This window comes from Microplitis mediator, chromosome 10 (assembly GCF_029852145.1).
Source record: "Microplitis mediator isolate UGA2020A chromosome 10, iyMicMedi2.1, whole genome shotgun sequence".
Lineage (NCBI taxonomy): Eukaryota > Metazoa > Arthropoda > Insecta > Hymenoptera > Braconidae > Microplitis > Microplitis mediator.
Genome location: NC_079978.1, coordinates 18,614,508 through 18,630,856, shown reverse-complemented (window position 1 = coordinate 18,630,856; position 16,349 = coordinate 18,614,508). Strand labels below are relative to the sequence as shown.

The 16,349-nt window shown below is 31.4% G+C and overlaps 1 protein-coding gene across 3 annotated transcripts; it reads left to right on the top strand.

The window, feature by feature from the left end:
• Positions 1–11,329: 11,329 nt before the first annotated feature.
• LOC130675594 (uncharacterized) lies at positions 11,330–13,782 on the top strand. Of its 3 annotated transcripts, none has more exons than XM_057481367.1 (2): positions 11,330–13,211; positions 13,576–13,782. In XM_057481367.1, the coding sequence occupies exons 1-2, from the start codon at positions 11,461–11,463 to the stop codon at positions 13,577–13,579; spliced, it is 1,755 nt and encodes a 584-aa protein (XP_057337350.1). In that variant the 5' UTR covers positions 11,330–11,460; the 3' UTR covers positions 13,580–13,782. The 3 variants fall into 3 exon arrangements, with proteins under 3 accessions (XP_057337350.1, XP_057337351.1, XP_057337352.1); XM_057481368.1 differs by lacking the exon at positions 13,576–13,782 and having other exon boundaries at positions 11,330–12,918; positions 13,019–13,150; XM_057481369.1 differs by lacking the exon at positions 13,576–13,782 and having other exon boundaries at positions 11,330–12,918; positions 13,001–13,135.
• Positions 13,783–16,349: the final 2,567 nt, after the last annotated feature.

The window sequence follows — 16,349 nt, the reverse complement described above, 5'->3', positions numbered from 1 at the left end:
TATATTTTTGTCTACGGATATTATTGATTGCGCACTTGCCATTTTCTATCTTAATTTCCATGCACATAAGCCCGAAGATTTTATCGTTATATGTTTTTTTTTGCCCCTGAGATTTTATCTTATACTTGTATGGACTTTGCGATTAGAGTTCGAGCGTTTATTATATACTACTTTACTGTATACTCTGTACTTGAGTATTTCAATAAAAATATTTTGTTCCAGTAAAAATATATTGTGCCGACAGTTATTTTATTAGCAATTAAAAAAAATAGAGCAGAACAAAAGAATTAAAAATTTTAGTAACCGAAACGATGATAGTGACAGTGACGAAAATATAACATATGTTTAAGACGTTACTCTATATACGAAATTATATATACTGTTAAATTTCTTCATCATCGAACTTTCTTCCTCATATTATTGTCGATTCATTGTACGTAATCCCAACGTCCAAAAAAAATATATATATGTTTATATATATGAGGGTGATTCGTTTTGAACGAACATTTTTTTTTCATCCCCACAGCAAAATATTGATATTTATATTATTAAGAAAAATTCCCTAAAATTTTTGGCCCTTAGTCTCACTTCTTATTACATGAAAAAAAAGGAAGACCCTAGCGGATCCGAATTACGGTAAATTACGGTAATTTACGGTATCCAGCAGAAATTACCACCATTGACGGTAAATTACGGCAACCTACCGTAATTCACCGCAGTTACAGTATTTTACCGTAGTTTGTCATGATTTGAGGTCAATTACCGCACTTTACCGTAGATTACGGTAATTTTGCTGGATACCGTAAATTACGGTAATTTACCGTAATTCGGATGCACTAGGGATGCTACACATTATGTCAAAAATACGACTGGTTATTGTGTTCAGTTACTGTTCACTTCCGTAATAGATCCGAATTACGGCAAATTACCGTAGTTTACCGTAAATTCCGCAATTTACGGCAAATTTCGGGTAAAATTCCGGCAATTCACTGTAAAATTTGCGTCAATGCTGTGGTATTTTACGGCAAAAGTACGGTATGTTATCGCAAATTTGCCGTAAATTGTGGTATTTACCGTAACTTACGGTATTAAGAAAATTACCGCAAAATACGACATTTTACCGTAATTTACGATAATTTACGACCAACTTCAGTAAATTGCGGTGACTTGCCGCAATTTACGGCAAGTTTGCAGTAAATTACGGTATTTCACCCTAAAATACGGTAATTTACCGGAAATACGGTAACTTACCGCAATTCGGATCCACTAGGGTTATCACGTAATTCAGTTTCCTTTCAGCAGTATGTGTTACTATCCGTAAAACACCTCAGTAGATACGAATTACGTTAAATTACCGTATTTTTCAAAATTTTGCAAAATATTCTTCTGAATTGCCGAAAATTGCTGCAAAATACGGCATTTTTACCGTAGGTACGGTATTTTATGGTAAAATATCGCAAAGGTGCCGCAAATTTACGGTGGATTGCCGTAATTTTACTGTAAATTTTCCTAAAACGCAGTATTCTCCCTAAATTACCGCATTTTACGTCAATCTTTCTAAAAACCGTAAATTTCGGTAAATCACGACATTTTACAGTAAGCTGCCGTAATTTACCATAATTCAGATCCGCTAGGGCATTAAAATATTCGATGCAGTAGTTCCTTTTAAAAAAATCTGTCTATCGGTTAACCCTGCGGGCCAGCCCCAAAACTTCCCGCTATTTTCGAGCTCCTTGAGCATCTGACGAAATTTAGATTTTCGCAAATCGGGGTGAAAACAATAACTTCCCGAATTTTAGAAAATCGTCGATTTTCTTAGTGGGAAGTTAAAAATTCCCAACAATTATTTTTTTTCAGGCGGTCGCACTAATGGCCCCCCTTAAGACGATTTAAATAAAAACATTGTTTTGCACTCATGCATGCATTCATTCAAAGCCTTGTCAATAAATCATTCGTCACAAAAGCTTCGGGTATAATTGTTTTTCCGACTGTCCATATACATATCCAAGAACAATAGCCCCTGGCTTTTGGGGTTTGGTTTCTTTTTCTAAAAGCTTTGATGATGGGGGTTGATAAAAAATAATATTGAAACTGTGCTGACAGGCGTCCCTATGATTTGCGACCAAGGCCAGGGAATGCTGCTTTTAGGAACGCAGCGGCAGATTTTTCTATAGTTGTCACTCTTATCTCCAAACCCTCATAAGTTATGAGTCATAACATAACTTAGATTAATATTAATCTTCTTCTAGCCGAGTTAAGTTTCTGATTGAGAAACAAAATCTTAAAAAAAGTATAACAAAATATTCTTAGATAATATATGAAAATCGATTTTTATAGTGTACTATAAAAATGAAAAAAGCTAATAATATATTATTAGCTTTTTTCATTCTCTCAGACAAATTACTCAATCAAGATTTCTTTTTTTTTTTTTTTTCGACCGATTCGTAATCAAGTAGACTATATTTATAAAAACCAGCTGCGTAACATAAAAATATTATCAACAAGCGAAAATATGACTACTCATTATTGTAAACGATTATCATATTTTTAATCTATGAAAAAAAATTATACATTTTGTTCTACTTTTTTTTTTTAAATTAAAAAAATTGACCTACAAAGAAACATTCAAAATATCAAAGTAAAAATATCACAATTGTGCTGAATTATTTCCAGTGCTTGATTAACAAATATTTTTATACACGACGGACAGAACGACAACAATGCTTTTGGTGTTAAAAAAATCGAGTGAGAAAATGATAAGGAAGAAAAATTCGAAAAAATCGATTTTTTTGAAAAAAAAAAAACTTTAAAAAAATTTTTTTTTTTTTAATATTTTTAAATGATTAATATTTTTGATCCCAGAAATGAAGTTTGGCGCGAAATAAAAAATTTTTGAAATTGAAGAAATGATTGAAAAATGAAAAATCGATCATTGGCGATTTTTGGCGAAAACGATAAATTTGAAACTCGAGGTCTAAGAAAAAAAAACGAAGCACTTTCAAATTTTCAGGGTTCACGGAGAGAAGTGAGTGGTATTTTCTCCAATGTAACATAGTAATTATTACCGTGTAGTATGTTAACGCAAGTTTTTTAGCCGTAGTATTTATTTGACATAGTAGTTTGTCCGATTTTAAATGGTAACACTAGCCATGCTAGCATGGTAATCATTCCTATGCTAGTATGGTAATCATTCATATGCTACATTGGAATCATTCCTATGCTACATTGGAATTATTACAATTTCGATGAAGCTGCTTCCAATTCAAGGCAGAAAGGTTAATATTAAAATAAGATTTTATAATTAAAAAATTAGGTTATGTAATTAATAATAAATAAATTTTTAACTGATTTAAAAAATTTTAACTGATTGAAAATTATTCCATACATTCAATAATACCTTTATTTTTTTATGAAAAACTATTACATGTAACGTTTTTTTTTTTAAGTTGTTTTATTTTTTTTTTTAATAAATCGCAATGAAATGTCATTTGTTAGAATTATGGTCATGTCATAATTTATATATTGGACGTATATACTATATAGCAGCACTTAATATTTAAACTGCTTTCACGCTATACAGCATAGGACTCAGTAGCATTCTAGCATGGCTTTGATTACTATGCTACAAAGTAATATTTATCAGTAGCATGATTACTATGTAGTATGGTAAATATTACCAGAAGAATGGTAGTCATTCCCATGCTACATAGTATCGATTCCTATGCTTTAAAAAATAGGACTGATTACCATCTAGAATGGTAATTATTACCATTCTCTTCTCTCTGTGTTTTTTCGGGAAACTTTGAGGTTGAAAAATTACCGACGGTACCCTTCGTTCACCCATTATATCTAAAGTTACACTAAGATTTCCAAATATCCTCAAATACGCGAATTTCGACTTTTTAAATCAACATTGTCGCTTCAAAAAAATTTTTTTCATCAAAAGCCACTATTTGTGTCTCATAGAGAATGTTTTTCAGTTTCTCAAACCGTACTTTTATTTCCTGTACGACTAATACGTTCCTAATCATTGATTGTCAAAGTCAAAATGGATTTTTTTGCTTTGATCGGCGATAACTCCGCGCCAAATGGTCGTAGAGGCTTTTGGAGGCGGGCAAATTGAAGGGCATTAAATTACCGAGAAGTGCTTTAAAGCTAGGTTGTCAAAAAAAAATATATTGAAGCCTATAGACTTTTTTTAAGACGAGCAAAAATTTGGAGATTCTTTTGCGCGGTGGTTTTCTTAGGATCACTTCAGACCGTGCGTATAAATTTTTGAAGTGCAGATCTGAAAGTAGCCCTAACAGATCCGAATTACGGTAAATTACGGTCATTACCGTAATTTACGATACCCAGCAGAATTACCGTAATTTACGGTAAAATACGGTAATTTACCGCAAATTGCCGTAGATTACGGTAAAATCCCACAAATTTTCGTGAAATACCGTAGATTGCAGTAAATACCGCAACTTACGGCAATGTACGGTAATTAATCGCAAATTTCGGTATTTTACCGAAATTTACCGTAGATTACGATAAATCCCACAAATTACGGTGGAATACCGTAAATTGCAGTAGAATACCGTAAATTACGGTAAAATGCCGCATTTTGCCATAGTTTACCGCATTTTTACCGTAAATTACGGTAATTCTGCTGGATACAGTAAATTACGATAATTATCGTAATTTACCGTAATTAGGATCTGCTAGGGAGACATTTAAAGCTACAATTTGCTTTTTTTAAGTTTCACTGTACGACCATTTTCCTTCGAGTTACAGAATGTATAAATCACTTCAAAATTTTGAATTGTATTCTATCTACATATGTTCAAAATACCCAAACAATATTGATACCCTATAAATTTATTTTTCCTTTTAATTACCTTTGGAAAATACTTATAATTATAACTTTTCAAAATTTATATATAAAAATAAATTTTCCTAATTAATAGAAGACAAAAATTCAACATTTTAAATTTGAATGTTAAGTTTGAAAAAAAATTGAAATCTAGCTATAGCACCTTCATTATAGAAGTAATAATAGCCAGATACTGCAGGTATGGTTTAAAAAAAGCCCTATATATACATATATATATACATATTGTACAATGATATGACAGTTGTACTACATCTAGTACACATGCAATGTCTAATAGCTTTCTAGATCTATAGTACGAAAGCCTCTATATCTATATCAGTGACTAGTGACGTCATTGCCTAACGGCGCCACTCTATCCATTGACGTCAGAGGAGCCCACGTGGGTTAACAAAAACGTACCTAGGTCTAGAATGGATTATTTTATTTTTTATTCCATTTTCCGTTTTCCTTTTTTTCTTTAAACTGAAAGGCATCAGCCTTACTCGACTTATATTTACAACCCTCAATACTCTAAACCTAAACTACCCCTATATTCTTCCCCAGTAGTTTCCCCCGTTTTTAAAATCATTTATAGTCTTTACTATAGATCGCAATTTAAAATTCTGTGTTACATTACTTGCACGCTATGATTCCAACTGATACTTGTCACGCGATTATTACTTTTTAAAACGTCATTAGTTACGTACATTTTACGTCATCAATTAATTTTTTTAACAAAATACTTACTGCCATTAATTTACTATTATTATAATTAAAAAATTTCGCGTGTATTTATAATTATTAATTATTAAAATTTTTTTTTTTTTTTTTTGTTATCCAAAAATTGAAAATATAACTAAAAATAAAAATTTTGGTACCATTTCGAGCTCTTAATAATGATGTTAAGGTTTGCCTCAATCCATTTTTATATTTTCCATTTAAATAACACGGGAAAAAAAAATTTTTTTTTCTAGAATTTTCCAGCTCATAAACCAATCAACGGATTTTTATGTACAATAAATGTTTTTGTAGGGAATTGAACGCTCTACAAAAAAAGTCTCTTATCATTTTTTGATAAATCGCATTGTTCAAAAGTTATTTAAGCTTCAAGTTAAATTTATAGTAAATTTTGAGATTTTTTTACTTTTCCGGCGAAACTATCAGTCTTATCAAAAAATATCACAGGCACTTTTTTGTAGATAATTTTATTCCTTACAAATTATTATGAATAAATTTTTTCGAAATTTTGCGTTGTTTTCGAGTTATTTCCATTTCAATGTCAAGCTCTTAAAAAAATAGATTTCTGATTAATTTTAAGAGCTTGACATTGAAATGAAAATAAATTAAAAACAATGCGGAATTTCGAAAAATTTTATTCGTAATAATTTGTAAGGAATAAAATTATCTACAAAAAAGTTTCTATGATATTTTTTGATAAGACTGATAGTTTCGCCAGAAAGTGAAAAGATCTCAAAATTGACTATAAATTTGACTTGAAACTTAAATAACTTTTGAACAGTGGGATTTATCAAAAAATGATAAGAGACTTTTTTTGTAGAGCGTTCAATTTCCTACACAAAATTATATTGCGCATAAAAATCCGTTGAGTAGTCTGTAAGCTAGAAAATTCTAAAAAAACAAAAAATTTTTTCCAATGTTATTTAAATGGAAAATAGAAAAATGGACTGAGGCAAACCTTAATATTATTATTAAGAGCTCGGATTGGCACCAAAATTTTTATTTTCAGGTATACTTTCAATTTTTGGATACCAAAAAGAAATTTGTTTTTTCTGAAACACCCTAATAATTATTTGTGATACCTGATAATTATAATAGAAGTTAATGGGGGTAAATTTGAATTTCATTAATTTAAGAGAAAATTTAATCATCGATAATAAATATGAAAAATTAATTGATATAATTCTTTTTTCTTTTTGTGAAAAAATTATTCTTACTGCAGATCAATAAAACTGAATTATTTTGTATTATTTTTCCGATAGTATGCACTGGGAAAAAATTCGAATGAATTGATTGATAATTTATAAGCTCTACATCACTTACCGTGTAAATTATTAATTTAAATAAAACCATTAAGTCAAATGAATGAAAAATAAAATAACGATTTACGTAAATGGAGATTTTTTTATGAATTCATCTAAAAATAATAACTGCGATTGATAAATTTTATATAATTTACAATCAGGGAAAAAATATTTTAGTGATATTAATTCTTGGGAATGATACTGATTCTTGGAATAATATTATTTTTATTTTTTCCGAGTTTCAAGTGAAAAGTATGTCTGATTAATTATGGACGTATTCACTTGATTCTCAGACTAGCGCGATGTCGAAGCTATTTTTATTCGATCGACTTTTTATTTCTGCGGCTTGTACTTCATACTGGTTTCATTGTTTTGATTTTTAACTTCCCGCTAAGAAAATTGTAAATTTTCAAAAATTCGGGAAGTTATTGGTTTCGGTCCGATTTACGAAAATCGAATTTCCATCAGATGTCGACGTTTCGAGGTCCTAGGAAACTATCCTGACTAATTTCACGATGATGTCCGAGTGTATGTATGTGTGTGCGTACGTACGTACGTACGTACGTATGTATGTATGTATGTAAATATTCATAACTCTTGAACGGATGAACCGATTTTGATCGTTGAGGTGTCATTCGACGCGGCTTGTTAATGTCTTGAGGCCGTAAAAATTTGAACTTAATCGGTAGGGTGCGTTCAGAGATATTTCAAAAATAAATTTTTTTCGAAAATGTTTTATTTGGATAACTTTTAATTTGCTCGATGGATTGGTTCCAAAATCTAATCAGCTCTAAAACTCTATAAGCCGCGTCGAATGCCACCTCAACCATCAAAATCGGTTAATTCGTTCGCGAGATATCGTGGGAGAAGGAAATGCTAAAAAATGGTTTTTTACAAAACAATGGCATACAAAAGTATTTGCAAGCTCGAAGAGCTCGAAAATGTATTCACAATAATGTTTTCGAGCTCAACGAGCTCGAAAACAGCGGGAAGTTTTGGGGCTGGCCCGCAGGGTCAACTGACAGACCGATTTTTTCGTTTTGTTCATTAGTTAGGGTAGGGGGAGGGGAAAATTTTAATAAGACGTTTTCGGGAACTCAAATACGTTAAATCTTTTTTTTTAATGATGTTCAAAGTAAATAGAAAAAATCTTTAGCTGCCGTTAAAAAAAAAATTCAAATTTCGCGCGTAAATTGGGGACTCCTTAAAGGTGAAAAAAAAATTTCTGGGTGTTAAATAAATTTGTGTAAATTAAATTTTCTCGTAAGTAATTTACATAAAAAAAATGACATTTCACATAATTACTGGATGTAAAGGAAGAAAAAAAAAATTTTTAATAGTTTTTATCATAAAACAAAAGTCATTAACATTTTTCGACTGACACTTTAGATTTTTTAAAAAGTTTAACTACCGAATTTAAATTGGTAATTTATTATTTGCTAATTACTATTTATTATTAACTTCAAAGTGAAAGATTTAAGTCAGTTTTCATTACAAAGAAGATATTTTTAAAAAAGCAATTATTTGTTGCTTAAGGGGTTACATGGGTTTCACTTCGATTCGACTTCAAAAAATCGATTTTTTTTTTAATTATCTTATTAAATTCTACGACATCTCTAGAATATTGTCCTAACGTTTCAAGTCGATCCGAGTAATAGTTTCGGAGATACAGTCGTAACAAGTTGCCCGCTCAAGGATAGCTGGAATAGCTTTTATTTTCACTCAAAACTTTAAACGCGTTTTACTCAAAACTGTGATTTCAAAGTCGGTTGTCAAAATTTCTCGAGAACTACTCAACCGATCTTGATAAAATTTTACACAGGTCTCCGAGATACAATTTACAAGGACTTAGACGATGGATTTTTTTTTCAAATACAACTATTTAAAAAAAAAAAATGCCGCAAAATTTTTGTCAAATTTTGAATTCTTTCGTAAAAACCTCTGCCAAAAATCCAATTTTCATTTTTATTTTTTTCCTTTGTCCAAGTTCTAGTTTAAAATCTTAACTAAAACACGTAATTTTGTTTTTTCACTTCAAATGATCCTGTTACGAGATCTGCTGTCAACGCGGACGCATCTTTTTTCCGAGAGCTCGCCGGAATGGCAGAGTTTATAATATTTTTTTTTTTTTAATTTCTGTAATTAATTATTGCATCTGTATTTTTAAGCCAGTAAAAAGTTTGAATTTAATATTTTATTTTTTATATTAAAAAAAAATTATTTAAAATAGGCCATTTTTTCACGGAGGAAACCCATTATGTAACCCCTTAAAGTAATAGATTAAAAAATTATTAGAAGTTAATTAAATTTCAAATTCAAAATAGTTAAATTTATTTGTCCAGTTACCAAATTTATCAAAAGATTCCAATTCAATATCAAGTTAATCATTTCAATAACTCTAAGCTTTTTAGTCATATTCCATTAGAATCGTCTGGCCTGAAATGAATTTTCTACTCAACTGAAACCCTTTCTATAACCTGGAATAAATGTAAAGGTTTTTATTAAATAAAACCACATGCGTAATATTTTTATCGATATATCAATCTTTGATATTCATCTGAATTTGACAATTCATTTCCATAAATATTATCACTATTCCTGTAAGGGTTAAGCATGTAGGTGATAAAAAAATATTTATGTTAACTGGGGTTAATAATATATTTTATTGACTAAATACATCAAATAGTTTATCAAATCCCCAAAATGTTTATCGAATCATTTCCACAAATTATATAAAATTTTGGTCCACATACTCAAATAATTGTCGAAATTGCAAGTTCTCAATGCGTATAATAATTACAATTGCCCTCCATAATTTTTTATAAGTACATAATTTCGCTAAACAATTCAAAAACGAAATTCGCTAATGAAAAGATCCATCCGATTGCCAGTAAAATAAATGCAAAGGTGACATCTTCAAATTCTATCGGCCGGTAATAATTATGCGTTGATTTATCATTTCTTTTAATATATTCGGCAACTCGCGTTTCCATAATTCGTTCCCGCCATTTGTCGTAAATTTTTGATTGATGTAAACGCATGACAAAATCATTGACGCGGTCCTTCAATGGCCAATTATTACGCATTGTCAGTGATCCGAAAGTAAATTTTAAACCATTCGCAGGAGAGTGTAATTTGTATTTAGCAATTAGGACTTTCAAATTCGTTTTGGAATCAATACAAGCAATAGATTCACTGGTGTGAATTTTTTCTCTACAATTCCAATTGTCAAATATTACTTTATTTAGCAATAATGGATCTGTAACATACTCTTCAGCTCCTTTAACAGCATATATTACTGTGTAACGAGGGTCTTTTAGATCATCTAGTCTCGACATTTTTTCTGTGTTCGGGTTTTGTCAAAAATGCCGCCAGATGGCCAGAAAATGTCGCCTGCATTATCAAAAAATATAAAAATATTACGGAAAAAAATATTCGCATCTTTGCCGTGTCCATTCGGGTGTAAATCGAATTATTTATCAGCAGTCTCAGGCACTCGAAGATAGCAGACGATAATCTTGAGTTATTTTCTGTTTTGGTTGAGAAATAAATAACAATAAAAACCATCAGCAGGATAATTGTTGTTGCAACGATGGTCAACCAGCCGTAGAAATTGAACATTTTTTCCAATGGAGTCATTAGTCCGCGATTGTGGGTCACTATAATATCATTAAAAAATGATATCGGATATGACAAATAATAATCATTGAAAAAAGTCATCAGTTCATCATGCGAAGAATATATAAAGGGATGTAATATCAAATCTACTGAATGATTATAAAGCAAAGATTCGTTTATGCTATAATTTTCGTTGCTGTTGGGAGTACAATCATAAGTTATGTTCAGTGATATATTCAGAAAATTTATTAACCACCGTCCGACCAATCCCATGTTTGTACCTAATTTTTCAAATAAATAATGAGCCCTAGTGTTTCTAGTTATATGTTCATCTACAGGGCCACTTAAGTTATGTGATGCTCGTAGTACTTTTATCGCGTAGCCATTTAGATATTTTGTACGATCAAATAAAATATTATCACATATATTTGAACCTGTTTAAAATAAATATCAGTATTACTTTTTATAATAGACATTTAAGGGGTTAGGGGTAGTCAGAATTTTCAAAAAATCGATTTTTTTTTTTTTGCATTTTCTTAAAGTATAATATTTTAAAAATATTGTGTGAAAATTTGAAGTGAATCCGACAAATTCTTTTCGAGTTATTTAACAATGACCAAAGGACGCTCGGGTGCTACGTGGCATTCGAGAGCAGGTAGCTAGAAACAGCTGCAAGCAACCGACCTTTCGGGTTTCATTGTCATGAATATCTCCCCATTTTAATGTATTTATAATTATATATATATATATATATATATATATATATATATATATATATATATATATATATATATATATATATCCTTCTACATATATTCACAATTTGTAGGTAGTACAAGAACTGAAAAATAATTTTTGGTTGCCAGTATACCTGTAGTCGTTGCACTGATCAGTCGATAGTTTTGTGATAAATTATTTCTCAAGTGAATTAAATTATTAACCATGGGACGTGATTCTAGAAAGGTTTCAAGAGAACTTCGGAGTTCTGAAAAAATTAATAAGTCGCGTTCAGTCAAAAGAAAGAATGTTTTTAATCCGAAAACAGCCGAACGTGATGAAAGTATTCAGAGTACATCTTCTAAAAAATTAAAACAAAACACTGAAGATGATGTACCTGAAGACAGCAGTACTGAATTTCGAATAATAAATTTTATTCAGGTATTCACTGCAATTTCTGCTCTTATAAAATGTAAAAAATGTGATGGAAATGTAGTGTTTCAAACAGCAAGTACACGTGGGCTGGGATTCAAAATTGTAGTTGCATGTAATAACTGTGGAAATGAATATATTCCTTCCTGTTCTTTCGTTGGGCATTCTTATGAAATAAACAGACGTTTCATTTTTGTAATGAGAATACTAGGAATAGGATACGAAGGATTGTGCAAGTTTTGCGGCCTGATGGACATGCCGTCTTTTTTAGATAAATCTACGCATACAATTTTACTGAAACAGATTTTGAATTGTAGTAAAGCCGTCGCAGAAACCTTCATGACGAAAGCTGTGAATGAAGAAAAGCAAGCAATGCCAACAACTGAAAATGAAGATATAAATCATCTAACTGTATCGGGAGATGGAACCTGGCAAAAACGGGGATATACATCGTCATTTGGAGTTTCTTCTATAATTGGCTATTTTACTGGAAAGATTCTTGACATAAACATTAAAAGTGCATATTGTAAGCTATGTGAGTATTGGAAAAAAAAAACAAATACTGTTGAGTTCGAGGAATGGTATCAATCGCATGAAGATGTGTGTTCTGCTAATCATCAAGGGTCTTCTGGGAAAATGGAGGTGGATGCGATGGTCGAAATGTTTTCGTATTCTGAAACTAAATATGGAGTTAAGTATGCCAACTATATTGGTGATGGTGACTCCAAGACCTATTCAGGAATTATAAAATCAGATCCTTACGAAAATACAACTGTAAATAAAAAGGAATGTATAGGGCATGTCCAAAAGCGGATGGGGAGTCGATTACGTACGCTGAAGAGTAAACAAAAAGGTCTTGGTGGTCGAGGTAAGCTCACAGGAAAATTAATAGACAAACTAACTGTGTACTATGGTTTAGCAATACGCCGGCATTGTGATTCTATTGAAAATATGAAATCTGCTATAATGGCAACCTTTTATCACTACGGCTCGAGTGATGAAAAACCGAATCATGATATGTGTCCAAAAGGCGAAGAATCTTGGTGCTCTTACCAGCGCGCTGAAGCAAGAGGAGAGCTTGATACCTTTTCTCACGATTATTCTCCTTTACCTTCTGATGTTTTAAAAGCTATCAAGCCTATATACGAAGATCTTAGTAATGAAAATTTACTTTCAAGATGTGTAGGTGGATTCAATCAGAATAATAATGAAAGCTTTAACCAACTAGTATGGAAAATATGCCCAAAAACGGTAAATACTAGTTTTACCATCGTACAAATAGCTGCATACGTTGCTATGTGTATATTTAATGAGGGTATAAATTCATTATTAGTCTTGATGAATACACTAGGACTTAATTGTGGGCCTAATTCTCATCGGTATGCAGAAAGAATGGATGCTGCACGTATCAAAGTAGCAGATAAGCGCGCTAATGATAACACCCGAGAAGGTCGATTGCAACGTAGGCACCAGCAAATCGATATTTTGGAAGCTGCTATGTCGGCTGAAGAGCTATTATATGGTCCAGGAATAGATGACTCAGTGTAAGTTATTAAATAATTCTTATAATTCGACATAAATCCATAGCAAAACTTTAAATGCGTTTTTCTCAAAACTATGTTTTCTGAACTGGTGATCACTGTAACTTAAAAACTGCTCGGTAGATTTCAATAAAATTTATTGTACTTTTGAAATACATTAAAAACTCGTGCCTGATCGAAGGATTTTTTTTTTTTTTCAAAATTTCGATTTTTTTTTAACAATAAACTGTCGGTTTTTTTCTCGAAAATTTGAAAAAAATTTCCTGAGGCCGCCATTTTGTTAATTTCGAAAAAAAAAAAAAAAGCTTCGATCAGGCACAAGATTATCTATTAATAAAACTAATTTTTCTTGTCCGATTGATTTTAGATGAATCTCCAAGGACTTATGATGATCACCGCAAAGGACTTCGGGAGGAACGGGCTCTACAAAAACAGCGATAACTTTTTGAATTATTAATTTTTTTTTTTGAAATTTTCGTGAAGTCAAATCGAAACGTGTTCTAATAAAGCTATGTTTTTATTTTTGTCAAATAAAGTAATTAACTACAAAAAAAAAATTATTGAAAATCATCATTTTTTCATACCCCTGAGTACCCCTAACCCCTTAAAGCATTGGAAAAAAAGATTTTCATGTCAATCCGTCAGTTTAAACCCAAGTTACAGATATTTTAATATCAAACTAAGCTCTTGAAGTCTAGTGTAATGAATCTCGTTCTCGGTAATTTCAATTTCATTAAATAAATAAGACTTACCGCTTAAATTGAACCCAATTTCCTGGGAATATTGACCTTCAAAAATTCTCCAGTGACCGTGATAATCATGAAAATAAAACTCAATGACTTTATCCCAAAATGGCGGTGCGTAATCAGCAAAAGAGTTCAACGTTGATATATAAATTGTATTTTCTTCATCTTCTAACATAAAACAATAATATACTTTACAGTTCTCGAAATATTCGAAGTATAGTTATTATTTGTCTTCTTGACAAAATATAATCTTTGTCAATTATAAACATTGTTTCGATTTTTAATACTGGCTCCGTTGGAACTGAATACAAGTAAGGAAAGACAGTAAAGTTGTCGACAATCATTACAAAAGTTCTTATTTCTTGATGCGCTATCATTTCATTTGTTATTTCGTATTTATTAGTCACAACAATATCACTAATTTCATTGGGCAATTGGAAATTTTCACCATTTGGCCAATATCCAACTGTTCCCAATTCCGTTCCGCAGTTTTTGAATAAATCTCTCTAATTGTGAAGAATAAAAAATTATAAAATCAATAAGCTAATTATGGTTATTATTATTAATTATGTCATTGGATTGAATATTCAAAAACATGCAAGCGCTGACTAAGGTACTCTAAGTCTGAGAACCGAAATAGTTATTTATGTACCTTGGGCGAACCTCGCGCCATTACGGTCGAGGTGAGTAATGTTTGCAGCAGGGATAATATAAAGCCGAGACCCGTTAGGGCTTCTTAATACTTAATTAAGTAATAAAAAACAATAACATATTTAAACTTTAGTAGGAAACAAGTTTTTTTTCTTAAATAATATTTTTAACTAGACTTTTTGGCTATCTAATCACTTAATAAGAAATATTACTTTTTTTTTAAATAAATTCTAATGCCAACATATATTAATCATTAATATATCAATCACAAGTAAATTCTTTAACAAAGTTACCTATCGTTATCCTATTTAATGATTAGAAATAAAATAATTACTTGTGATTAATTGGTATGTTACATATTTCGCTATCAGAATTATCGTTATCCAAATCTATTTTTCAAAACTTTAATTCTTATTAAACAACCAAGAAATACAGTCAGAATTTGCTTTTGATTTTCTATTATCTTTTCTGCATAACATACGCCCGGCTAACTTCTTGAAATTACAGCTGACAACAGAGCTACTCGACTGTATGAAGATCAGTCCGAGCATGCGCAACTTCCTCCTCGACTGTATAGAGCTCATTACAGCCCACTAGACATTAGCGCGTAAGCGCATGATTTACCGATTGAGTTTCGTCTGCACGTAAAAATCCGCATACTTCTGCCGGGGATGAAAACTATTTTTCTTGATCCTCCGCCGAAATTACGTTTAACAATAAGGTTATTAATTATAATACAGTACCTGCGTATTTTACAAAACCGAGGACTTTACAAATGGTGGGGAGGGGGGACCCGCCCGACTTTTGCAAAACCGAGGCGAAGCCGAGGTTTTGATGGTCGGGTGCGTATCAAAAACTAATGAAAATTGTACTCCACGAAGGACGGTAATATAATTTAAAGTCCACGCATGCGCAACTTCCTCCTCGACTGTATAGAGCTCATTACAGCCCACTAGACATTAGCGCGTAAGCGCATCATTTATCGATTGAGTTTCGTCTGCACGTAAAAATCCGCATACGTCCGCCGGGGATGAAAACTATTTTAAAGTATAAAATTTTTTAAATTCACAGTTCACACAAAACTTCATTATTGTATTTATAATACTCTTAACATAAATTGTCAGTAACTTTGGCATAACATTGCTCGTCGGTAAAACCTTCAGACGAAGAGTCATTCATTTTTGTTGTGATTACTTTTTTTATTCAAGTTAAATTTTAGTGATAAATTCATGGAGTATATATTTTATATATATTTTACTTATTGTTATGCTGTTATATAATTTTTTATGAGAGTAATTATATTTTGAGGTTGTGTTTTTGTACGCAAACCCCGGTACGACACTGAATACTGCTATACTAGTATAGAGATTGCTGTACTACCGGCCCGAAAATCACGTAGCCCGACAGAGCGCGCTGCAATTCGAGCAGGCCATAAAAAGTCGCTCTTTCTGGCGTTAAATACGGCCAGAAAGACCGTACATTCGGCGGGTGGAGCAAGAAAAAAATTTTTTCAGGCTTTAGCTTGCGCGTTAATATCACGTCGAAATCGTGATACTAATCGAGTATTGAATAGAATAAAAATGACACACCTTATCATTATACTTCATGGATTTATAATTCATCTGAGATGAGTACCCAGCATTTTTTTTTTTAACTTCCCGCAATGAAAATCAACGATTTACGAAAAATTTGGAAAGTTATTGTCACCCCGGTTTCGGAAATAGAGTTTCCATCAGGTATCGAT